The sequence below is a fragment of the Simochromis diagramma genome, unplaced genomic scaffold, assembly GCF_900408965.1.
Source record: "Simochromis diagramma unplaced genomic scaffold, fSimDia1.1 OVJJ01000692.1, whole genome shotgun sequence".
NCBI lineage: Eukaryota > Metazoa > Chordata > Actinopteri > Cichliformes > Cichlidae > Simochromis > Simochromis diagramma.
In genome coordinates, this window is record NW_024387485.1 from 714,253 (window position 1) to 735,524 (window position 21,272).

At 40.8% G+C, this 21,272-nt stretch overlaps 1 protein-coding gene across 6 annotated transcripts in view; it reads right to left on the reverse strand.

The window, feature by feature from the left end:
• LOC120724509 (serine/threonine-protein kinase BRSK2-like) overlaps positions 1 to 21,272 on the reverse strand; it is a 141,578-nt gene that overhangs the window by 43,810 nt on the left and 76,496 nt on the right. For all 6 annotated transcript variants that reach the window (XM_040016725.1, XM_040016728.1, XM_040016726.1 and 3 more), the window contains exons 3-4: positions 5,487 to 5,572; positions 1,100 to 1,240 (exon numbers count right to left, since the gene is read on the reverse strand). In XM_040016725.1, coding sequence (XP_039872659.1) covers positions 1,100 to 1,240; positions 5,487 to 5,572 — 227 coding nt within the window. The remainder of the gene's footprint in view (positions 1 to 1,099; positions 1,241 to 5,486; positions 5,573 to 21,272) is intronic.

Genomic DNA, 21,272 nt, shown 5'->3' on the forward strand with positions numbered 1-21,272 from the left:
CGGAGAATAAATGTGCTCCTTAAAAGTCGAACACTTGATGTCTAGCGCTGAGACTCAAAGGCAGAACATCTTTGATGTGCAATTGCTCTTGTGTTGCAGTCATGTGTGGAGGAACTAAAGGTGGTCTCAGAGATGAAAAGAGATCAAGAGGAGCTGCAGCCTCTAAAGTCAGCCCCGGCTGCAGCTGATGAGGAAAGAGGCTGCAGGAGGAAACCCGTTCTTCACACATCCGAATGGAGCAAACACTCCGGTGTTTGTAGAAACGATAGAAAAGTCATAAACAATCCCTAGAATATAAACTACAGTAAGAATGCTTTGATCTTTTTATTAGTTCGTTAAGTGCACATTAAACTAAATGCAAATTCCCTCAAAGGTGAAGAAGCAGGCCGGGGCAATGAACTCTGTTAACTATCATTACGACTGCCTCAGTTTTACGATACTGCATTTGGTAAACAGATTTTTGCCCTCACGCTGCAGTCAGCCTGACCTTAAATCTGCAACATGTCTTTGCAATACGAGACTCAGCTGGACACTGGATATTGAGCACTTCATGTGACTTTTTGTTTAATTGTGTGGGGTGAGGATGACAAAAGACTTGAAGAAACCGACACAGACTTGCAATTTTTGCAGATTTATCACAGTTAACTGGCGTATTAATACAAACAGATTACATTTAATTGCCCTTTGACCTCATTCAGTCACACTGATAGCAGACTGATGCCTGTCCTATTATTGCCGTATTAACACACCAAAGTTGCTTTGAAGACAGCAACTTCCTGAGAGTGGCTGCAGACCTGGTCCCCATCGTTTAAGCAAAGGCAACGAGATCAGTTTACTGTGCACGGTCGCACTTATAATGGCTCAGAGCAGAGCCTGGTCCGTTTGATGTGTGTGGGCGGAGCTACCTGAGACTCACCCACACACTGGTGTAATTTTGAAAATGTATTATTACAAATTGCTGTGATAAATTATCTGTTTTACTGCACCCTGATGTTTGCCCTGTAGAACAGAGTTACATGGAAAGTCCATTTCTCCCCAGCACTCCTGGCTAAAACCCAACCCTCTGATAAAACCCAATATTTGTCTCTGAGTGACAAACCATATGGAGTGGCTGTGGCAGAAGTCCAAAGCGGAGATGATTTGTCTGAAGAACTTTCGAGCCTCTTTCGGTGTTAACCGGCCTTTCTTCACCAGGTAATCAAAAAGCTCCCCACCAGACACATGCTCTAGCACCAGGTATCTGCAAAAGAAGACAGAGGCCAAATACATGTGACGGGAAACCTCTGAAACCTGCAATACCAGTAAAACAAGGAGCAGTTACTGCTGCAGTCATGTCTACAGTGGTCCCTCACTAAATCGCCGTTCACCTTTCGCGGCTTCGCTGTTTTGCGGGTTTTTTGTGCAATTTTGCATACTTTCTATTTTCTATTTATTTATTTTTACAGCGCGTTGTGTTCTGCGTCCTGATTGGCTGTAGACCACCGTCAATCAATCTTGTGCCGTGTCTCCTGTACAGTACAGAATGTCTTCAGTTTGTCATATTTACATAAATCTTCGATCCTAGCAGTGTGACTCTGAAGTGCTGCACTGTGTGTTTGTAAGTTTTCTCCCCAACAAACAACAATGTCGACGAAACGTCGTCACCTGCGGGAGCCTTTGGTTTCATTCTATAACACTGGACTTCTTTTTCTACGAAGGTTTGAACTTTGTGAGTAAACAAGAGAGAAAATGTTCACGCCTGTCTGAGAAAAGTGTATAAAGTGTGTAGTGATGGGTTTTACAGCCTTAAAACATCTATAACAATTGTAAAAAACATAAAGTTGGCTACTTCGTGGATTTCGCTTATCGTGGGTTATTTTTTGAACGTAACTCCCGCGACAAACGAGGGACTGCTGTACATTAGTATTACAGTTATACATTTTAACCCTGTGATGTCATCAGCAGTTTTAACCCTATTAGAAGATGTAAATGTTTTCAATTGTTCTCCCAACACTTTGCAATTAGAACACAAAGAGAATAATCATTCTGCTCGAGGTGACTGTTCATATCAATAAAACTGGATTGAATTGAACTGAAAAACTGGCTTTTTGTGCAGTTAGAGTTGTCACTGATGGTGACTGAGAACCTGGACAGTTAATGTCTGACTGATAATGGAGTTTCCCACATTGTAACAAAAGCCAGTTTTTAGGGCTACTGAGATGCAGTTTGATCACCATAAACACATTTTTAGCCCAATTTTCTTTTTATAATAATATTTTAGAGAAACCTTCAACATGACCACTTTTTGTTGTAATTAATATGCTAACCTGTCCTGACAGCTCACTAACACTGACTACATATAAGGAACAAAGCCAAAACAACCCACAGCCATAAATTAGTAAGAAGTCTTTGGCCACGTGTCTGGAACGTGGGGTTCTTAACAGAACCGTCTCCTAGAAGAATTCATTGTTTTCTGCTGCTTCCCTCCAAAAGATAAGATCATTATCTTGAAGTGATGAAGTGAAGGTTAATAAATTGTGTTGCAGCTGCAAGTCTTTATCACAACTGTCGCAGAAATGTTTGTGTGACCACTACCACGTGCATGTGACATCGTGCCACTGAGCCAAATGTAGAAGCTGAAAGTGTGAGGGACTTTTAGCCTTTATGACCGAACACTTTGAGTGAAGACACACAACCAATGGTTTAGGGTGCGTCTGAACCCCGTCCTCTGCAATGTGTCCGAACATCAGCCTGCTTTCCATTTTTGTTGTGACTCCAAGGCAAAGTAAGAAGACGCATAGACATATAAAGGGAATGATTAGTTGTGTGTTGAACTAATCAGTAATGTGTTGAAAACACGCCTCGGATTAGCCAGAATGTTTCTGCAGATAGAAACAATTCGAGAAAAGCGACCTCTCGTGGTCAGTCGCTTTCAGTTTGATTGCTGCCTAGAAATGTAACACAACCTGAGATGACAAACCTTATTTCAGCCGTCGCAATTTTTGCTATAAAATAGTAAAGTAAAACACACGATAACAGAAATCGGTGTAATTTACTGGACCAAAACTAAAAGATCTCCCACAGTTTTGTTAGTAAAGAACCTCCAATCATGCAACATTACATTAAATGTACTTCCCATCCGAGTCCCTACAGATCCTCTGGTTCATTTTCCCCTCAAATCGAAAGAAGCATTATTGAAATAATTGGGTTATAAACTAAAGAGTATTTAGCTGTGATGTGTTGAAGTCACCACATTGATGCACAACATAAATCCCTGAGAAAATCCACAACCCATGTGGGTTTGTGGTTTTATCCATCTCCTGTGCTGAGCCGGCTCCTCCTGCAGCCCATCTTCCCCGGGGCCTGATTTATTAGCAGATTAAGGGATCTGCTCAAGCATTTACCCATCACAGCTATTTAAATTAGAAACACGCTTGGGCGTGATTTGTGAGTGTGAGAATTTCAAACTGTTTGCATCCATGATGACCATTCGTCCCCGTCCTCGCAACATTAAGAAAACAAATTCCCGCTCCATTTGACAGCAGCACCTTTATCAATTATTGAACAACATATTAAGCCACGCCACTGGAGCGCAGCCATCACATGCATGAGATTAATGTATACAATAAAACCCGTACACGAACGCTTGAGTCGCCGGGGCCGGTTAAAGTGACGGGAACCAAAGAAGCATTTCTAATCAAATCCCGGAGCTCAGATTGCTGCTCGTGTAAACGTTGTACTGTTGTACAGTACTGCCGACTGTTAGTTAGACGTTTGCTTTATCAGTGCTGTTTGTCAGCCGTTAAAGAGCCGTTGCAAAATTACAATTCTCCTAATATGAGAGTGTAGCATCGTTCTCTGTGGATTCACAATAGCAACAGTTTCCAAGCTTGTTTATGGACACCGTGTCTGAATCATCTTTGAGGCCTGAAGTTGAGGATGAATGAATGACTTAATCTAAAAAAATATGAATAAATTTATTACCCATAATTTGAAAATGAATGTGTCTAATAATGACTATATTCATTTTAACAATACACCACGTTTACTTACTAGATTAGCATTTTATATATTTATATTTTTATAACTCAACTCTGGATGAATGGGTTCGATTTCTTCAGGTTTAAGCGGACTGATGAAAGGCCTTCGTGCTGTTGTTAATTTGAGTTGGCATCATGCTCATTGTGACAAAGTAGATGAGCAATTGTAATGCTCTCCACGGATCTTTTTTTGCACGTTATGCACATTATTGTGTCAAAGTAACACTGCTGCCCGACTATCCTGGGTCTGTTTGTGCGTTCTGTTGCTGGCAAATTAAGGTAAATACTCAGTTACACGTTTCTTTATATTTTATTATGTTGCAGATTAAGTCATTTGTTCATACTTTGTTCTTTCTTTCAGTCTTCATGCAGGTCAGGTGTGGAGAAAGGCCCAACTAGCATTTCCTCATTTTAAAGTGCTGATGATGTCAGATATGACATCAGCAGGTTGAACCAAGAGGAGGGGTTTCTTCTACCATAGAAATGCTTCCTTTTGTTTGTTTCCAGGTCTGAATGGATTTGTTGAATCTTTTTTTTAATAAATAGATCCGTTTAGCTGTGTAAATGTGCTAATCAGAAGTGAGAGGAGGTTTTTGTCATTCTTAGTCATCTGTGTAGAGTTTTAGGTCGGTCAGCTCTAGTGAGTGGCACTGGCTGCACTAACTGAAGGGAAATTGATGGGCCTTATACACAGCCAGTCTCTGCCAGACTGAGGGAGGAGAGGTGAGCTGTGTTACCGCATCCATGTACTTTGAGTTTTGTTAATTTAGTTACTTTGGGGGGAAGTTTTGTTAAGTTTCACGTAAGATGGAGTTCACTGTAAATAAATTGCTCACCTCTGGAAACCTGAGTCTGCTTCCCCATCACGTTCCTTGACGTTCGAGTCTGACTACTTCACACTTATCAGTCAGTTTTATTTGAAACTTGTGGCAGCGCGAGTTAAAAAGTTCAAAGCTAAAGTTCTCCTGGATACATTAACATTTGGACGAGCACTTTAATGCAGCGGTCTCCAACCTTTTTTGCGCCACAGACCGGTTTATGCCCGACAATATTTTCACGGACCGGCCTTTAAGGTGTCGCGGATAAATACAACAAAATAAAACTAGTACCGGTACTGAAAAAAAGAAAATTTATTCATAACACACGTGAAAAGACCCAGGAAAACCGAGTTAACGATAAAAACGATAACAAAATAACGCTGAAAACCGATAAAAACCCTGAAAACCACACATTTCACACCTGAGCCTCAACTCTCGCGGCCCGGTACCAAACGACTCACGGACCGGTACCGGTCCGAGGCCCGGGGGTTGGGGACCGCTGCTTTAATGCAGTACCTGCTATATTCAAAGCCTACAAACTCTCCTAACGCTGTTAAACAATAAAGAAAAACAAAACTGTATTTTCACACATTATATTTTTAAAAAAAGAGTGTGTCAACAGTGTTGACTGAGGGTGGGGTATACTCACAGGTATTTCTTGTTTTCGTAGACGTCGTGCAGCTTTAAAACGTGAGGATGCTCTATGAGTTTGAGAATAGCTATCTCCCGCTCCACCTGAAGACAAACACAAGAAAAAGATTCAAAAAGATGGAAGCAGACAGCCCGATGTTCTGAATAACAACACTCATAATGAGGGCTAAAAGTCTCTCACACTTTCAGCTTGTACATTTGTCTAACTTTAAAAGCTGACGTGATACCACAGAGGTGACTGTTAACGTGCCCGAGACGGCCACACAAACAGACACGTTTCTGCGACGGCTGCGATAAACAGCGCCTGCACATCTCAGACACTTGAGGATGTTTCTATATATTTATTTTGAACTGTCAGAGCAGGGATTACTCATCCTGCGTCCAGCTCAGTGTGTGATTACACATCTGAACAGCAAAACGCTCGATGACTCATTTCAGTTTTTGAGTCTCCTGATTTGAAGAGATGGACGAATGTTCGGACAAAAACATGTTTTCGTGTTAGATGAAGGATTCCAGTATTTGACCGATTCACAGGAAGCAGTCTGAATGCAGAATCAACTGGCTGCCTCATTTCAAATATGCACACACATCGCTATGAATGTATTTACATTTCATTCTGTTTGAGTGATATTTTATTATCTAAAAAACAAGCCCCACCAAAAAACCTGCAAAACACGTGTCGCAGAAGAGTACATAACAGCAGATTATATGAGAGGAGCTTTAAATCATTGTTGCCAGCAGGTGAGTGTCATGAAATGATACAGTAGTTGTACAGATGTTGCCCAAAGCTGTTTAAGTGCTAACCTGCCTGCTGTGCTCAGGATTTACTGCCAGTTGGCACCTCAGCAGGCCGGAGGGTAAACAGAGTTTAGACCTCTGTGCTGCACAAAGTAAAGTATAGCACTATTTTCTCTGTGGACACCCAGAGTCTGATATCTTATTAAGCATCTCGGAGCCATTTATGTCTGCTGCTCTAATGTAAATCCTGTGGACAGATCGCTAAACGGGGAACAAGAGTGATGTCGAGTCAGACAATCCAGTCTGAAAGCAGAAAACATTCAAAGCTTATCACACAGGAAGGAAACCACCAGAGGGCGATGAATGCTGAATCCATAGGGGGACAAAGAAATCACAATCTCTCATTTTTAATGGTAGTTTGATTTATTGCAGTTTTAGACAGAAGATCCAAATCCAGTTTATTTATATAGCACGTTTAAAGACAAAAAGTTTGCCCAAAGTGCTGTACAGAAACAAAAGATACAACCACTGACACTCACATAAAACATAATAAAACACATAGAAACCATTTCAACTCAAGCCAGTCTGAACACTATCGAAAAAAGGTGTGTTTTCAAAAGCATTTTAACAGGAAACGAAGGTGCCCGTCTAATATTTAAAGTTTTGGGGTCATAACTGAAAAGGCTCGTTCTCCTCTACGTTTAAGCCTTGATTTTGGGACAACCAACAGCAGCTGGTCAGCTGATCTGAGGGTCCGTGAAGGAATGTAAGGCTGAAGTAACTCGGAAAGGTATGGGGGAGCAAGACCATTAAGGCATTTATAAACCAGTGTTAGGACTTTGAAATTAATCCTGTGACGAACAGGAAGCCAATGAAGAGAAGACAGGACAGATGTTACACGTTCGTAGCTGTGGGTAACAGTTAAGAGGCGGGCAGCAGCATTTTGAATGAGCTGAAGACGAGCAAGAGATCGTTGGCTGACTCCAAAAAAACAGCATCACAGCAGTCAAGCCGTGTTGAAATAAAGGCATGTTTTACCTTCTCCATGTCACCAAAAATACACAAAAAACACTCATTGCATAAAAGTTACACATTGATCTGGACGTGGCACACAGATTACAATCAATCAATTACGGATACTCGGATACGTATTCCTTACCTTCTGGAGGCGACTGCTGTTGTATAAATAAAACTGAACTGTGAGACAGCTCAGTGTGTCACACTCTGACTTGATTACACTGTGGGCGCCTGACCTGTACAACAACTGATGATCAGCTGTCTGTCTGTCGAGGCAGATGGCCGTCCCTCCCCGAGCCTGTTATTCCTGTTAAAAAGGAGTTTTTCCTTTCCACTGTCACCGAGTGCTTTCTTAAAGGGGAGTTGCTTGATTGTTGCCGTTTTGAGTGTTGAAGTCAGTGGGGATCTACACTACACCACTGACATCTATTGATTGCAGAGTCTCATCACTGCTGTGCTTTAAGCAGGAGAACACATAAATGCCATCAGTCCGTCATCACTCACTCTGTCCTCACGACACGCTTCCTGCTCTTTATGTGTCGACAGGCTGGCCTGAGATGGGAGTGATCCTCTGGTGTTCCTGCTTAGGGTGATGTGACAGGTCTGAGAGAGCAGGCAGAGGACGCCTGAAAATGACATTCTGTTTCTATCAAAGCTCGGTCACAGTGAGCTGTGCTGGCTGCAGCAAACAAATAAGAGAAGAATTTCCTTTAATCTTTGGAGTATTTGTTTCCCAGACCACGCCAGCGTTTCCCTTTCTTCTTGTTAACCTGCAACTGTTCTCCCAAAGCTGGTGAGAAAGGCGATGCATTTCTTTATATCATTTTTCAGGGTTAAATCCATCTCTGTTGGCTGCCAAGGCAAAAATCATTTGATTTTAATCGTTCTGATATAAGAAATTTAAGCTGCATTAACAGAAAATAATAATATTGATCATTTTGCCCTCCCTCTAATCATCACTGTTTCAACAGACACCCTTGCAACATGTCTATGTGTGGTCGAGGTAGAAACGGGAGGCAGTAAAAGAGGCCAAGGATGTTCTCAGTGTGTTTTATGCTCGGTCTCTCTCAGCCCTCAAAGCAAACTAAAAATAATTATTAACCTTTTTCTTTTTTTGCACAAATGCAAATAGAGCCCAATGAAGCAAACTCAAGTGAGACCAGCTCTCCAAAACAAAAACTGTCCATGAGTTTAATTAAATGGCTTTTCAGAATACCAGGCGAGCTGCTGTCATATTTGGAAGTCAAGATTAGTAAAGAGAAATATCCATGTCAACAGTAATACTGAAAGAATCTGCAAAGATGCTGACATGATAAGGTTAAAATCAGCTGTAAAGCAGTTACTACTGGTCTGCAGTACAGAGCTTTACTGTGTGATGGTAAAAAACAGAAAACAACAGGCTAGCTGTCAAATGCACTCGGATGACAAAGTTAAGAAATGAGAGAAAAAAGGTTCTTTTTCCCGCTGGACAACGTTCTGGTCACTTTATGAATGAAGTGTTAAATGTAAAAACTTTTCCTCACAATGGTCACATGGACTGTGGAAGATAATATAAAATGCAATCAAGTTTTTCTACATTTATTTGCATTTCCAATGAAAAACAAATCTTACTTCATATCTGAAGCTGCCTGCGTTGTCAATGCTGGTAATTGTCACGGTTCTGGGTCTGAGTTTCTTATGTTTTGGTTTATTTTTGCATTATGGATTATTTTCTGCGCTTTGTTGATTATTATTAGAATTCTCTGTTTCTGTTTATTCGTTTTTAGGGTTTGTGTCTTATGTTTAGTGTAGGTTCACTTCTGTGTCTAGTCTGCGTCTTTGTGAAGGGGTTTCCTGTTTTATTGTGAAGGTCTGTGTCTCATGTGAGTGTATTCAGTTTGTCTCCCTGTGTTCTTCTGTGTGTCTACTGGTGCACTAGTTGCTGGTCTGTCTGTGAATCTACCGTGTGTTCTCCCTGCTATCACCCTCCATATGCCTCTGCTGACTCGCCTTCATGTTCGTGTTCTGGTTTGCTGTTTTGTAGTTTAGTTTTGTCCCAGTACAGTTTAGCTTTAGCTCTGTTTTGCCATTTTTCTCCTTGTATTTTATGTTACAATAAACCACCTTCACATGGATCCTCATTTATTTCTCCCACACGGCTCACTCCTTTCCCTGTGACAGAGCTGGAAGTTATGGAATTGTGTGGAAAATATGCAATTTGCAATGCCAACGTTCAAAAATCTTGCCTGCAGGCCGTGTTGGGGAGTATTGGAGTACATGTACCAGCGTTACGTATTTAAAACACAAAATATGAGTATCTGTATTCTGTTACAGTTACCGCTTAAATAAGTTATAATTAGAATACAGTTACTTTGTTGAAATAAATGCATCACACGGCAGTCATGTCCTGTTTCATATGTTAGCCTATCCCCTCCCTAATTGTGGTAATTCCACACATTGCCAGAAACCCAAACAAAACACACAATAAGCAGCTCTAATGTAAGCGTCCTGCTAATGTTGGTGGCGGTTAACCCTAACCTTACTGCAGATTTTTTGTTGTCGTCATCTCATCGATTTGTCTGTGCAACAATCAGCCATTAAAACTACCAGGATTAAATATTGTGTGCTTCTCATAACAGCTCTGACCAGTTGGAGCGTGAATGAACCCAGGAGCTCTGGGGTTCTCCCGGGAACTTGTTCTGACAAATTCTCCATCAGATCCTTTCCGTTGTCAGGGATATGGAGTGAGGTCCCAGTGGATCAGGCTTGTCCTGGCACATGATGATTGTTTGGATTGCTATCTGATGTGTTGGGAGGCCAATGCCATGAACTCTTTGTTGTTCCTCAGTCTAGTTGCACTTTCCCACAGGACAGTGTAAATGCCACCATTGTGCTTAGTTTGCAACAATGTTCAGGTAGGAGGGTACACGTCTTGGTGTTATACCTTTCACTGGTCAGTATTTTTAACATTATGGCGATGCAATCTATGGTCAGCACACTTTAGGTAACGAGGTGTGCATGTTCCCACCTCCCACAAGCGCTCTCAAAGCAGGATGGCTGCAGGTGCAGCACATCAGCCCAGCCTCCTGCTATCACATCTAATTAGCCTCATTTTCATCTCCTCACACAATCGGGCACACACTGTAGCATGGCAGAGGCTAATTAAACTCATGTACAAGACAAACAGACGTTGAACCCCGGCCGTCCCCGTGCGAGCTACGACGCTGACATTTATTAAGCTCGATTACGACCCATATGGTTTTTTAATGTGTGGTAATAAAGTGTGAAGGCACGTAGAGAAGGCTGGGGGTGGGGTGGGAGTAAAAGCGAGCGGCAGCACAGGTGAAACACTGTTACTGTGATCACGTCGGAGACTCGTCTATCCTTCAACCACCATCTCCGCTCAACTTAATTAACTTTGCCTCATCCTCTCCATTGAGGTCTCCAGCTTTGCTCAGTGTCATCAAAAAGGCATTAGCATATCAGCTTTTATCAAGTTAGAGCATGCATAATGCAGCCTATAAGACACAAAGAAGTGTCGGCTTTAAATTGAATTAACATTAATGATGCATTAATGCAAAGCCATTACAGCTTTAGAACACATTCATATCTTGGACACTGTCAGTCAGAGATGGAGTATCTCTAAGCTGAACCCATTCAAAGTCGTTTTCGAGCCTTATCTTTATCTGAAAGACAGAATTTAAAAATATATTGCTGTTGGTATTTCTAACAACCTCTTCTGCTCATTTAAAGCTCTGGATTTTTATTCTGGGACCTGAGCTTTCCATGACTCATCGTTCAAAAATAGTCGCTGTGTATCACACACTGGGCCTTGATGCAGGCTGACAGTTCATCCACTCTCTAAACAAGTGGCTTTAGCTCCTCCTTCTTTAATGCTACTCTTTGAGCCAACTTTATTCGTCTTGGCTGTTTCTCATAAGCAGAAGGTTTGATGAGCTGGGCTTCTGTTGTCAGAGGTGTCTGTGCTATGACATCATATAGTAGACAGTAGAAAAATAAAGATGCAGGGATGACTCTAGCACTGACCACATTTTTTTCTGGCAGCCCAACTGCTTCTTTATTTAAAATCTCAAGAGGTTCATACTACATACTACTGAGTAGAGATGGCACGATACCACTTTTTTATGTCCGATACCGATATCATAAATTTGGATATCTGCCGATACCGATATGAATCCAATATAGTGTTTTTTTTAATCAATAAAACTGTTTTTTAATATCTTGCTGCATTTTGTATAAGTTCATACTCAAGTTTAAATAAACAACAACACTAAAGCTATTCTGTTATACCTGTATGTAAAAAAATACACTGCACCCAAAATATTTCATAGTTCAGCAAAACTGATCAATCTAATAAACTTAAACCTGCACCAGCCTCCCTATTCTGGTATTTTAAAGAGTACTTAGCAGAAATATTAAGCAACCTAACTAATAGGGTTCTAAAACTCCTAGCAAAAAATAAAAATAAGGAACCACCCCCCACCCTCCACCTCATGATGCTTAATTAACGTAATCAACTTTAATTTGATGCAGTGTGAAAAAAATGCCCAGAAATCAATTATTTTTCAAGAATAATCAAATAGATTCAACATCTTTCTTCAACAGAATTGCAGACTGCACAGATGGTACTTTCCCAAAGGAAAAAGTACTATAGCTTACTAGGGTATATTAGACTTAACAGTTACTATATACAGTAATGGACTTCTATACATTTTACATCAGATTAAAACTTTGGGTGTAAGATTCAGATAATTATTTATTAAAAGTTAGAAAAGTATGTCTTTGTGCCCCCTTTTCCCTGTTCATGCCCTATCGGCCCCCCTGGCTAAACTTTGCTAGATCCGCCCCTGCACAGTTACCAGCCGTCAGCTGCGTAGAAAAAGATCCTGGTGTAGAAAGTAATATTAAATAAATTCTAACAACAGCTTATCAAGCTTAAACGTGCTGCTGTTGTTCAGCCGCTGGTTTCCTCTATCTGGTGCAAAGTGGGCCAAAAATAAAGAAGAGAGACGGACTCGCGACAGAAAAGCCGATCAGCTGATCATTAAGCAGTTTCATGATTGAAGTAGCAGCAGGAGAGGGAGGGAGAGAGAAGAGGCAGTCGATCTATATATCGTTTGTTAAGCTTAACGCTGCAATGCTTTACAAACATTCAGAGATGAACTTACACACTTGCTTTACTTCTCTCTCGGATCACTTCCTCGTAGATGAAATGCTGGTTTGGTAGCGAGGCTACAAATACACACAGCCGCTCTATCACGTGAGGCATACTGCTGCGACGTGCTACGGTTATGAGCCGAGTTACGCTGTGTCGCAAGTTTTGTGAGGTGCTTTTTTGATATTTAATGGATCGGATTACATTTTTTATTTCTCTCCAATATCCGATCCAGTAATTTATACCGATAGGTAATATCGGATCGGTCCATCTCTACTACTGAGCCCTCAAAGTGCTTTCTGCTGATATCCGATACTTATGTGTTGTACCAAGTGAATCCACATAATAGGTTTTATGATTTTGATGTCCACACTTAACTCAATGTGCAACTTTATTGGCTGACAGTAGACAGTGTGTTGTGGTCCACAGGTGTAAAGTGCACTAAGATTTCAGAATGCAGCCTGAATACAATCATGTCAAAACTCAGTCTGAGCGTTATGGTGATGCCTAATTTTACCAGTTCTTGTCACATGCCAGGTGTCATGTTTCATTAGGGGCTCAGAGCTCCTGACTGATGCCAACTTCTCCTCCAGTTGACGCCTCCACACCTGATAGATACTCTTAATGAATTATCAGCACTGATGCTTCCAAATCTCTATTTAACTGAAACATGATGCTGGGCTGAGGGGCACAAGTGGCAATAGATTGGAACATCTACTCGGTAATCAAACCGCCATCTGTTGCTATGATGTCTCGGTGATCTTGGAAGAGCGAAAAGCCCAGTCCACTCCAGTATCCAATCACAATCCCACAATCAAACCGCTAGTCCTGACTATGACTGTTTTGTGTGAACCAACAGAAGGGACAGAACAATGAAGCAGTTTATGAAGCAATGCAGATGTATTCCATAAAAACGACAGGCAGAACATCTTTGTGCAAATCTAATACAACAAAGATGTAAGAAGGAAAGAGAGAAGTGCAAAACTGGAGAAGAGTATGGAAAGATAAAAGGACAAGAAAAAAGGGAAAGAATGCAGAAAAAATGGAAAGGAAGCGGGAAAAGATCGGAATGGAGGAGGAAAGAAAAGAAGAGTAAAAAGTAAAGAATAACAGAAGAAAAGCAATAAAGTCAGAGGAGATGTCTGCATCTCAGTGATCACCAGGGAGCGTCTCCCACCCTGCTGCCAGAGCTGCTGGATAACTATCAGGCGGTGTGCCCAGTTGTTTCCCTGCAGATATCTTCGTGATAAGTGAGACGAAGCCAGCAGCCTTCACAGCCTCCTGTGCAGCGGCATCAATCAGAATACATGAGCAACAATCATGCGAAGTGCGGGCTGGCTGATGTGACAGTGAGCGGATGAAGGTCAGTGGTTAATCACAGTTAAAGGGTAGACGCTGTCCTATGTGGAGGACTACAGTCAGAACAATTCCACGTATCTGCTGTCCGCTCCATCGCTGCCGTGTCACTCGAGAGGTTCAGTCATTCTGAATGATGACAGGCTAAAGGTCGCGCAGGTACAAAAGCACCATCACAGTAAAAGAGCCTAATTTACCTAAGAATTAAGGGTGGGCGATATAAACGTTATAAACAATATAAATTTGGCCAACGATAGAGATTTTGACTATATCGCTCTATCGCATGTTGATGATGTCATCAAGCTGCGCCTGTTTTGGTCGAAAGCACTGCAGCAGCTAAAAATATTATCATCTGCAAATTATGGCGGGCGACAGTCATAGCAAAGAGATGAAGCACTTTTGAAATATGGGGAAAGCCAAAAACTGCGCTTCCTCCACTTCTGTAACATTGATTCATTAATGTTGAATTCTGCTCTGTTCCCATGTTGTTGCAGTATATTAATAACTAACCTCGTATTGTGGATTAATAATCTCAGTTGTTCTCCTGACTGAAGTTTGGCCCGTGTACAGCATCCTGCTATGCGACTGCATTTGTCCCTGACCACCAGAATCCCTCACGTTAACTTTTATCGAGTGGAAAAGTGTTGGCGTTCATCCTCCAGCTTCACTGTGCTAATGTTATGCTAACATAGCTGTGTCGCTAGCGATCACGTAGCACATCATTATATACCAGCTAGCCCAACTTCAGTAACCCTGCAAACACCACTGCTGTTTAGTTTCCTGTCTTCATTTATGTTGGAAGTGGTAGCAGAGCTGTACGTTTTAATTAGTTTCAAAAATCTCTCAGTCAGAACATGGTATGAAATGTTTAGGTGTAAACTAGCGAGCTAACTTCCTGTTAAGTTCTAACTCCGTTAAATTTAATAAATTCTGTTTTCATTGATGCCTGGATGTAAAACTTAATTGTTACACCTGATAAAGCAGAAACGCTGATGATTTTATTAAAGATGAAAGAATTTAGACCGTTTTTAACTCTCAGTGTTCGTTTGACTTTGGGACCTGAAGCGGACGGAGTTTTGGACCCAGATTACTCCGCAAAGCGCCTCACTACGGCAGCCGTAATGCTCCAACAATCCATCAAGCAGTGCAGCTTACCAAAGTTGTACTAAAACATTTTTTTTAACAGATTTCTGCACGCCCAAATCTGTTCGAGGTCAGTAAGCACAACCAGAATTCATACATAAGGCACACTCTCGATTTTTGAGAAAATTAAAGGATTTTTAGTGTGGAAAATACGTTATACAGAAGAAAAGAATACATTGTGATATATATCGTTACCGCACATGCTTCAAATTATATTGCGATATGAATTTTAGGCCATATCGCCCAGCCCTACTAAAAATGTTTGGTCTTCACTTCTTAAAATGCAATTTTTGTTGTAATTCAAATCTCTAAAAATAGCTTTTCTTACTTACCGCCATAAGACAGACGGGGGGAATCTGACATACACATGAATTGTTATATGGTTTCAGTTGTGCAGAAGGCATCCTTTGGCAGAGCTGCATGACGTGCTTGCAATTCATAATTTTTCAATGAAATAAATGTATTTCAAATAAAACCATGATATTTTCTATATATAAAGATGCTATAAGTACCGTTTAATGCCCCACATCAACCAAGCGAAACCCAAAAGTTCAAGTGGGACACAAACCAGGGTCTCCTATCTGCTACACCTACTTATTCCACAGACACCACTCTAACCTTCAGTCATGAACATTATGGGCTTATATCTTGACATCCACCATTAGGGCTGTTCCATATAACGATATATATCGGATGACGATATAAAAACGTCTATCGTTGCATTTTACGCTATCATTTGTTTCGTGGTGTCGCAAAATAAACTGTTTACGGCAATATTTTTCATGCCCTTATATAAAAAACAAACAAACAAACATTAAAACTGTTCAAGAAAGGCCCAGTTAGCCTACTCCCAGACTGAAGAAATAATAGTGAATAAAGTAAGAATAATTACAATCATCTTCTTCATATAAAACATACCCCAAAGCCCTCACACTTTCTTTTTCCTCTTTTTTGTTTTCCTTTTAATTTCGGGGGGAGGGGGGCATTTTGCATTGGGGGCGTCCCAATGCAAAAAGTGAGCCATTGACTTTTCAGACCCCACAAGTATGGTAAAACAAGCCTAACACACACACACACACACACACACACGAAACAGCGGCTGTGTGCAGAATAAACACACTTTAAAACAGTATTGACACCATTAACACAACCAACCACACGTTGAGAAGATGAAATGAGTCCGGTCAGGCATGAGGAGGCCCAATTCAACCTCTGAGGAGGTTAGCCAACGATCCACTGCACTTCAGTGGAAAAAGAGATTTAATCCAGCACACACACACACACACACACAATCACCCTCCCTGTCCACATGCTGTTTCTGTATTTTCACGCTTACAACACGAGTGCTCCCACAGGACAAGAGGCAGCGCATGAAGCAGAGACAGAAAAAGCACTTGGTAAAAATTTCTAAATTGTACGCTACCATTGTTGGATACCAGCTGGACCAGAGGATAGGCGATGGACTAAATGGATTAAACAGATTTAGCTGTAATGTAATGTAACATCATTCTAAAGTGTCATTGCTACGTATTGTTGCAATGAATTGAACAACACATTCATGAAGGTTTCATTTTCAGGTGGTTCGATTATGTTTTTCCCCCTAAACACAATCGTTTCAGTGTAGCAAATGCAATAGAGAAGTTGTTCAAAACAAATGAATCATATTTTATAAGTTTGCAATGTCAATAAACTGTTTCTATTTCTAAAATCCTGGACCTTCACCCACTCTTCCCCATGCTCCCAGAGACAACAGCATAATCTCATGGACAAACATGACAGCAACATCATGTGACTGGTAAATATGCAAACAGGTGACAGTAATGTTAATGTGCCTTCAAACACCTCACCTTTACAACGTAGCAACATGTAATGACTATTTGTCTTCATTCATTCAATTTATATACACTGTTAAAAAAATACAAGAAACAAGTTTAATCAGCATCGAGTCAAATTAACTTCTGAGATATTGACATGTGATCTGGTCAGTTAAGGGAGTTGTTGATCCATCTTAGCTGCTTTGGTGTTAATGAAGTTATTAACAGGTGCACTGGAGGACTCACAATGAGACAACTATCTTTCCCTGGTGCGCTGGTCTCCCATCATCTTTTCTGTTTTTTGAATGGTTTTGCGTTTGGCTAGGATCAGTGGTACCACTGCTAGCACGAGATCATACCTGGACCCTTCAGAGGTTGCACAGGTAGTCCAACGACTCCAAGATGCTGCAACGTGCCAAAGCCAGAAGGTGTCCTGTTGCCTTCCAGCACAGTCTCAAGAGCATGGAGATTTCAGGAGACACGCAGTTACACTACAAGAGCTGGACCTATAACCCATCAGCATGATCAGTATCTGCTCCTTTGTACAAGGAGGAACAGGATGAGTACTGCCAGAGCCCCACACCTCCAGCAGGCTACTGGTGTCAATGTCTTTGACCAAACAATCAGAAACAGACTTCCTGAAGGGTGGACTGAGAGCCCAACACTCTCTAGTGCAGTGTTTCCCAACCTTTTGGAGCCACGGCACATATTTCACATTACAAAAATCACACGACACCAAAGAAAAATGTCCCGAAAAGCATATTGATCATTTTTCTCCACGCACCAGGTAGAGCGGAATTGGCTGGTTTCTTCTGACCACTACTCATGGTAGGGCCCTCATCTGGATCAGAGTTTTCTCCAGGACCAGGTCAGACGGACTACTTCCTCTTTTCAAATATTTATCTATTGCTATTCGTGCTGCATCATCTCACAGCATGACTATTATGTCATTTCTTCTTCGTCTTCTTCTGTTTTACTGGCATTTAGCAACCCATTGAATTAGAGCAGGTAGTTTTACTGCCCTCTAGTGGAAGACAATGTGATTGTTTTGCCTGTTACTCACGCTGGTCGCTTAGAGTACTAATCAGGTGGAACCAGATAATCTTCCACAGCACACCTGAACACTTCTCACGGCACAAGTATGTGCCACGGTGGTTGGGAAACTCGTGGGTCCTCTGCTCACTGCCCAGCACTGTGGAGCCCTGACTGACATTTTCCATAGAATACCAGAATTGGCAGGTACACCAGAGGCTCCCTGTGCTGTTCACAGATGACAGCAAGTTCACCCTGAGCACATGTCACATGTGACAGGACGTTGTGCTGCCTTCTCAGTATGACCAGGTTGATGGTGGGTCAGTGATAGTCCGGGGATGCACACACAGAAATCTCCGGGCCACAGAACCCTGAGTGCTGTTAGGTATCGAGATTACGTGGAATGTTCTTTTGGTTTTTAATCTTAAAGACTTGATTAGGTTTATGTCTCATCAGATTTTAATGTATAACTGATGATGTCAAAATTGAGTCTCACAGTACCATTTAATACCAGCAATGAGGCAACAGTAAAGGTAGTAGACCACAGCACACAGCTATACTGTCAAAGTCTGTGTGAGTGTGAGATTGGCATGCACTATTATTGTTTTAATTATCCTGTCCTGAGCAGTTTCTGTCCTCCATCTCTTAGTAACCTGTGCTTCCTGTACAACACGCTCCTTTAAAACCAGCGTGACGCCAGTGTAAAGCCAGGACAGACATGTGGGTGCTAGGCGGGACGATGGTGAGTCTTGTGTAAGGTGTTGATCTCTGAAGCATTGCTATAAATGTCAGGCTGCTCATCCCACCAGAACCATGCATTGGTGGTAGATATACACACTATAGCATCTCTGCATGAAGTGTACGTTAGTTCACAACAAAGGCCACTAAGGACTATGAGGTAGATATGGGAAAAGGTTGAGGGTGAAAACACAGGTGAAAGGACTGAGTTACCAGTTATCAGCAGAATGAATGACAGAACAGATGATTCTGAAGGTTATGTTGATCAAGCACTAAATCCTGAAGTTGTCCTTTACATCTCAGTTATAATTCAACATTTTTTTGCAACCATGACCTCCTCGGCTTAAATCACTTTTTGTTTTTAATGGTTTCAAATTATTCCAACTTATTACAAATTAGAGCAGGGCGATATGGCCAAAAATATTTATCACGAAATATATATCTGAAAATTTGCGATAACGATATAACTGACGATATAATTGATGCGAGACAAAATACAACTCCACAACTTTACTAGCACAAAAAAAAGCACCATCCATTTATTTTTACTTAAACAAGAAGCTGTTTTTTATGTGCATTAAAGCTATATAAAAATTTAACAGTACAAATGCAAATTCCTTGCTCAAAGTTTAACCAAAAGGCATTTCCAGTAGAAATGGGCTGACATATCCTGAGCATAACCATGTATAATATCCACTGAAGTTAAAAAGAGGTGCTTTGCAACATTAAACTGCAGTGTGCCAAATAAAAAAGTCAAATACGTATTTTTCAGACCATAAGGTGCACAGGATTATAAGGCACATTAAGCAAAACAAAGCAGTCAGATAAATCAAACTTTATTCAACTCATTCTTCTTGCTTCCTCCACTTCTGTACCATTGATTCATTAATGCTGTATTCTATCACAGCTGCTCTATTCCCATGTTGTTGCAGTATATTAATGACTAACCTTGTATTGTGGATGGATTATCTCAGTTGTTCTCCTGACTGAAGTTTGGTCCGTTTACAGCATCCTGCCATGCGATTGCATTTGTCTCTAACTATCAGGAACCTTAACGTTAACTTTTATCAGTGGAAAAGTGTTAGTGTTCGTCCTCCAGCTTCACTGTTTATGTTATGCTAACATAGCTGTGTCGCTAGCGATCACGTAGCACATCATTATATACCAGCTAGTCCAACTTCAGTAACCCTACAAACGTCACTGCTGTTTAGTTTCCTGTCTTCATTTATGTTGGAAGTGATAGCAGAGCTGTACGTTTGAATTTTTTCAGAAATCTCTCAGTCAGAACATGCTATATCATGCTTAGGTAACTAGCGAAACTAGCGAGCTAACTTCCGCTAGCTTCCTGCTAACTTCTAACTTTGTTAAATGTAATAAATTCTGTTTTCATGGATGCCTGGATGTTAAACTTCATAGTTACACCTGGTAAAGCAGCAACGCTGATCATTTTATTAAAGATGAAAGAATTTAGACAGTTTGTAACTCTCAGTGATGCTGCAGTGTTCGTTTGACTTTGGGACCTGAAGCTTGTATGTTCTACAAAAAAAATGTGCTTTGTTGTGTATCTGACGGACAAACACCAAACCAGTTCCACATCACTGAAGTTGCACCATTTTTACAAACCAATTCTGGTTCATGTTTCACTCAACAATCAGCCATGTGTGTATGAAAACAAAGGCACTGCGCATGCGCGTTTTACCCATATTCTATCGTGATTTTTCATTTTCTTATCGTTGCCTAACATTGTACCGGTATTACTGTGAACGGTATAATATGGCCCAGCCCTATTACAAATGTCTATTTAGTTTCTGTTTTTATTTAACTTATTTTCTTGCTTTTAAAACATAAAAATATTATTATATTTTCAATAATTAAATTTGCACAGTTTTCCTGAGAGAATGCAGGCTCTCATTCTAGATTACGTAGGGTGAAAAGTATGGACTCTCCACAGATTACCAGTCCAGCACAGGACCACCACAAAGACAGACGACCATGTCACATCTATGGTCAATTTATATAATCCAAACTTGTTGGGGTGCAGTAGGTACGGATATGGCAGCTAGTCAATAAGCCCAGAGGACCAGAACCGACCTTCTAAAAGCACGACAATGAAAATGCACAGTAATTTAGCAGTATACTTCTAGAGCTTGACAAATTATTATTACCAAATTACTAAACATGGAATAACTTTAATGTGTGATTTTAAAAGGTTTCTTAATCATGAACCCTGTCAGGATGATCTTTAAACTAACAAAAAGAGATTTGGTTTTTTTTGTTAATTAAATTGGCCTATATGTGACCTGTGTGACCCAAGCACAGTTTAACACTCCTGCATTTCACATGCACAGGATTATTCAGGATGAGCTCATTAGTTAGTGACTGACATGTCACTGGCCAATAAGCACGCAGTTTCACGGTCAGATCCAACATCCATATACAAAGATGACAGTGATGGAAGGGTTCATCTTCAAAATGATATTTCAGAAACCAGCAGCAACATCCATCTTATATACTGTGTATGGCACACACTTCAGGGGGATGACCGGTTTATTAAAAATGTGATTAACAGTTTGGCTGCTAAATTCTTATTTATTACATAGTTTTTCTTCATTTTTAGCATTATTATGCTTATTGTAATCCTTTGATCATTTATTCATCCACTGCTTATCAAACTTCCCTGGACCCAATCCCAGCTGGGTGAGCAAACAAATTCCCATCCACATCCAAATCCGATTTACAATCACCAACCTAACCTAAGATCCAAGTCTTTGGACTTTGGGATGAAACCTTT